At 33.1% G+C, this 6104-nt stretch overlaps 1 protein-coding gene across 1 annotated transcript; it reads left to right on the top strand.

Annotated features, from left to right (window-relative positions):
* The first annotated feature begins 2123 nt into the window (after positions 1 to 2123).
* On the top strand, positions 2124 to 6098 carry LOC106468430 (DNA repair protein complementing XP-C cells homolog). The gene has a single exon (XM_013928861.2). The coding sequence runs from the start codon at positions 2539 to 2541 to the stop codon at positions 5437 to 5439; it is 2901 nt and encodes a 966-aa protein (XP_013784315.1). The 5' UTR covers positions 2124 to 2538; the 3' UTR covers positions 5440 to 6098.
* The last annotated feature ends 6 nt before the right edge of the window (positions 6099 to 6104 follow it).

Consider the following 6104-nt stretch of genomic DNA (forward strand, 5'->3'; position numbering starts at 1 on the left):
TCACTCACAAAATAAATTAATCAATTATATCTAAATGACAAAGTTGCAGAATGCATTAGTTATTTGCATACGATTTAAGGCTTTTTTTTTAATGCTGCAACATTAATATTATCAATATTTGATTATGAAATATTATTCCCAATGTCTTGGATTACTCCACACAGTTCAGCTATGTTGTGTGGTTGTCTATTGACCTCAGTTTCCATATGAGATCATACATCTTTAATAGTATTCATAACAGGACTTTGTGCAAGTTAAACCAGTGTTCCAACAGTCTTTTGTTTTCTTCTAGATATCGTTTCAATACAAATGCTAAATGTTTGAAATCATTGCCTTGCTAGAAGATGAATCTCTATTTAACATATTATGTTCCTGAGGTAATGACATGATAGATAAGAATCGGATTCTATACGCCAGCAGTAAGAGTCACGTCAGTTTTGTACAGATTTTCGAAGTTGTTGGCTAAGATGCAGCCCACACTTGGATTGTTCCCAGAAATATTTGATTGTAGATGCTGTACTTTAATCGTGATGCCGTTTTCCTCTCTGCCATCGGGTAAACCACCAATGACTTTGCCAAACTATTTGAACTTAGCATAATTCATCTGTAAAAGGCACCCTATTCTAGCTTTGTTCATCTCGCTGTTTGAAGTCTGTTGTTAATTTCAGCTTTTTGGCTTGGTTATCTCTTCTTAACTGTGGTTTTAGACCAATAGGACATCCAAGAAGGTCACTTCTTGTTAATGTGTTTCTTATTGTTCTGGAGATAATGTTTACATCTGTACTTCATCTGGGTCACGGGTTCTTAAATTTAAGGGCACGCGCCCATGGGAGTGGCGGAACGTATTTTGGGGTCCGTGAGAAAATTAAAGAAAAATATTACAGCAACAATTATTTACTGTAATGAATAACACGACTACACCAAAAAATAATACAGTTATCACTCTCATATCTGATCATAGCATTATCCAAAGTTGCTATGGATGTCTTAATTTCTTTTTTTTTCTGTCTTTTTGTGACACCAATCTCATCTTCATGTAGTAGGGATTTTAAATATAGTGGTCCAAAGCATCCAGCCCAGGATAGAATTGCTCAGCTCCAAAAAGAAAAGAAAACAAACAAACAAAAAACAGGCGCATCAATCACGCTAATAAGATGAGTTATTAATCAAATCTATGTAACTGTATATTAAATGTATGGGTTTAAATTAGTTTAATTAATTTAATGAAAGTTGAATGTTGTTGGTTTTATTACGTGTGTATTTGAGGGAGCGGAGGTAAAAAGCTCTGATAATTATTATTCTACTGGGCTGTCGTGTATCATGTAAAAAGCAATTTCTGACTCACTTAACACCACTTTTGGAGAGTTTTTGCTTTCTACTGCGACTGCTTTTATTATCACGCAACCTGGGTCTGGGACTGTGAGGAAAGAAGGTTACCGACGTTGGCTTTTCGGATTATTAATGGATCCACTGTAAATGAAAATTTTGAAGGAGGTTAAAGAATCTTGCACAGCCTTCAGGAGGAAATTATCTTGGAAATTTTCCTCTCCTTAAGCGTAATAGTTGGCTAATTTTCAGTGGAAGCTTTCTTTTTGTGCTAGTAAAATTTTCCTGAACGAATGATTTAAGAAGCCAGACTTGTGGTATTTTTAACAGAACCAACAGTTTTGTTGTTTAAAATGCCAGCGAAGTAACAAGTTCAAATTTCTCTTTTGATTAGCTTTCGTTTTTTTTTCAGAAAAAAGAAAGAAACAATAAATGACTATTTACGCAACTTTGGACGATCACAATTCCATCTTTAAGCTAAAATGTCTTAACAAAAAATTAAATTCGTTATTCTCCTAGCACTGTTCAAGTTAAAAATTGTATTATGCGGATATTTTTTTAAGTCAAAGAGCTAAATGGCTAAAGGTTTTACTAATATCAATTCAAAATGTGCTTATGGTATCGTTGACATATGCAAATTGTAATTGTAAAAACAAAACATTTTTTCGTTTCTGTATTCATTCAAACGGAATTGAATTTCTTTCTTTGTTTAATGAAACATAGAGGGCGTTTAAAATCACTAATAATATGTAACATGAACGGTATTCGCGCGAATGTTATATAACTAATTCTGCTGGTGAATGTGAAACCAAAATAAATATTGTTTTGTGATGATAAAAATATGATGTGAACTATTTCGACTCGCAGCTATTTTGTTGGAATGTGTCAATATTTTTTTTTCTTAATTTAAGGTAGGCTTAGTGAGTAGAAACTATTTCGAATTTTACAATTTGGTAGTACTACTACGTTTGTAATGGTTCTGTTCATCATGTTAATTTGGCCTGGGTCATATACTGATATTACGCCTTTGCGTTTGAGTGATAACTTATATGCGGACATTGTTCGTGCATTAGATACAAATTAATACTTAAATCTGTAATACATGGTAATAGACTGAAATGTGAACACTTTCGACTTTGATAACATTGTTTAAGAAAGTAACATTCATGTAAGATTTAATATAGGGAAAGTAGTTTGAATACATACATTATAATGTCTGGAAAAAGAAGACTAAGAAGCAGTGTTGATTCAAATAAATCACCTATAAAAAAACGAAAGATAAGCTGTTTGCTTCACCAGACAGTTAAAAATTATTCAAGTTCAAGTGAAGTGAAAATGGGTAATATTAAAAACACAAGACGTCAGTCTGTTAGAAATCTCCAGTGTTCAGGTATACAGACACCAAAAAACAATGAAAAAAACACAAATAATGTTTCAGCTGATAACTCAACTGCACATTGCCAACAACAGCCTAGAATTAGTAAAGGTAGTAAACAGAAGAAAGGAGAATGTATTGAAAGCACTTATTCAGCTAAATCATTTCTAAGTAATATATCTGAAAAAAACCCAACTAATGATGAAATGCTACATTCAGAAGCTAAACTGCCTTCAACTAGTCAAATGAAGATTAAGGTTGCAAAAAACCACAATTTAAACAGCTTATCTTCTCGTGAATTGTTGTTGGCTCAGGAATTTAAAAATTTAGGAAACTTAGAAACTGGAGATGTGAATTCTAAAGAAATAAGCAGTGATACTGACAGTTCCACAAGTGATAATTTATCTAAATTTTCTACAGCAGCTAATAAAGTGCTTATAGAGAAGCAGGATGATTCAAGTAGTGAATCTGAATGGGAAGAAGTTGAAGAAGCACAAGAAGCAACGAAAGAACCAGTAATTCCTAAAGAAGGAGTGGAAATCATCTTGGCAGCACCCAAAGTATGGAAGAGAAGACAGCACAAAAAGAAATTTGACATGGCAGTGTTTGTTCAAAGACAAATTAATCGATTCAAAAAAGATGTTCAAGAGTCACTTCATAAAGTTCATCTACTGTGCTTACTTGCTCGTGGAATGATTGTAAACCGAATTGTGAATGGTACCCTCGTAGAAGCAGTGATATTCTCCATTATTCCTGAAGAGTTTCATGAACTTAAAAGTTGTAATTTTAACATTGCTACTTTGCAAAATATGCTAATATGGTTTAGGGGCTACTTTTTATATTGTTTTCAACACCAAAATGACTGTAACCATGTTGATTTTGAAAATATGATAATTGAATGTTGTGAAACAAAGGTGATCAATTGTGTTTTGGATTATGTGTTACTTTTTGTTGCGGTAAGTAGAATTGTTGGCTACAAGGTGCGGCTGTGTAGCTCTTTATACCCAATGCCATTAAAACCTAGTGATCTATTAAGAAAACACAGCAGTAAAAAGAAACTGGAAAAAGAAATGGTGTCTGAGGAAAGCAATTGGCCTAAGCAAGAAATTCAATTGGAAAGAAAAGCAAATAAAAAGAAAATAAATCATTCTAATAAGAAATTAAAGAATTGTAAAGAAACTAGTATGCCCTGTACAAGCTACAACCCCGTTATGAGTAATGAAGTTCCCAAATCTGAAAAAAAAGGAAAGGGCAATAAAAAAATTTCTAAGACCTCTCTAAGTAACAATAGTAATCTTGATATAAATGCTGATAAGAGTCAAGAATCTATAACTTCCAGTGTAAAGACTGATCAAAATCGTCAAAATAAAAAAGAAGACAAAAACTGTGAAGTGTCAGAAATGGCGAAGTGTAAAAAATTATCCAAAAATGGGAATACTGTTAAGAAAAATAAAGGAAAAGAGCATTGTAAAATTGATTCATATAAACTTAGAAAAAGAGCACGTGTTAAAAAATCTTACAAAGATACTAGCAGTGATGAAGGAACAAAGCAAGATTCTGATAGTGATTTTGACAACTGTGAGACTTTCAAATCTCGGGTACAAAAGCCTTTTCTATCAAAAAAATCTCCAATTCTTGTATCATCAGATGATAATTATCCTGGTAAACCAAAAAACTCTAAAACTTCAGCATATGATAATGCTAACACAGTGAAGATAAAACATTGGACTGAGGTATTTTGTCCAGATGAAAATCGATGGATAAGTATTGATTGTGTAAATAACATTTTTGATGAACCACACATGATTGAACAGTGTGTTGCAAAACCACTTATGTATATTTTAACCTTTGATAACAGTGGAAGGGTTAAAGATGTAACCAAACGTTATGCTTCAGACTGGATGACGTCCACTCAGAAAGACCGTGTTGATGGTATATGGTGGGAAGAAACTCTAAGGCCTTTCAAACCATTACCTGATGAGACAGATAGAAATGAAGATTTGCAGATGGAAGTGATGTTAATGGAAAAGCCATTACCTACAACCATTGCAGACTTTAAAAGCCATCCTCTTTATGCTTTAAAAAGGCATCTCTTAAAATTTGAAGCAATCTATCCACCAGATGCACCACCATTGGGCTACGTTCGAGGAGAACCTGTTTATGCAAGGGAATGTGTTCATACTTTACATTCTCGTGAAACGTGGATGAAAGAAGCTCGTGTGGTGAGAATAGGTGAGCAGCCTTATAAAATTGTTAAGGGCCGACCTAAATGGGATCGTTCTGTAGGTGAACTGAAAACAGACATTCAACTTGAAGTCTTTGGTAAGTGGCAGACAGAAGAATACATTCCACCAATTGCTCATGATGGGAAAGTTCCTCGAAATGAGTATGGTAATATTGAACTATTTCAACCTTCCATGTTGCCTAAGGGCACAATTCACTTACAGTTGCCAGCTCTTAATCGAATTGCCAAAAAGCTTGGAATTGACTGTGCTCCTGCACTTGTTGGATTTGATGGCCATGGTGGAGGGGTTCATCCAGTTTTTGATGGCTGGGTAGTATGTGAAGAATATTCAGATACTCTACAGGCTGCTTGGGAGGAAGAGCAAGAAAATGCTCGACAAAGAGCAGAAGAAAAGAGAGAGAAACGAGTTTATGGGAATTGGAAGAAGCTAATAAAAGGTATTTTGATCAGGGAGAGGCTGCAAGCTAAATATAATGTTGGTACATCAAAATAAAAAAAAATCCTTATATTAACTACAAATTTATATCCAGAGATGATATTGCTGAAGTTCAGTTTGAGGTTATTTTTTGATGTTAAAATTTTTACGGTACATTTTTTTAGAAATTAAAAATATTTTGCTTTTTATTATTGCAGGTCATTGTTCCAATATAATTTTAATTTCTGAAATAAAGGTATATTTCATAGTTTTTGTGTGTACAGTTGTTAAAAGGTTGATAAGGGGATTGATTTATATGGTGGACATCAACTTCTTAGCCATCACAAAAAAATTGTTATACAACATCTGTGGATTTGTATTACAGCTTTTATGCATTTTGTTAAAATTTTATATATTTGGTTTAGAGTTTTCTAATTAGTAATTATACATATATATACCTGTTGTTTTAAACATCGATAAGATGTTTGTTAAATGTTTTTTTATGATGTGTGTGTTTTCTGCTAGAGAGTGACATAAGAACTGTAACTCAAAAAAAAACACAAGCTGTTAATTTGTCATATTTGAGTCTTTGATCAGGAAATGAAGAACTGTACTTTTCATGAGAGAGCTGAATGTAAAAAGTCTCCGAGTAGGTACCACAAAGTTCTTTGATTGAAATAAATCATTATCAAAAATGTCCAATTCAGACATTGATATAAATGAATCATATCTTATCATATATT

The sequence above is a fragment of the Limulus polyphemus genome, unplaced genomic scaffold (assembly GCF_000517525.1).
Source record: "Limulus polyphemus unplaced genomic scaffold, Limulus_polyphemus-2.1.2 Scaffold88, whole genome shotgun sequence".
NCBI classification, from domain to species: Eukaryota; Metazoa; Arthropoda; class Merostomata; order Xiphosura; family Limulidae; genus Limulus; species Limulus polyphemus.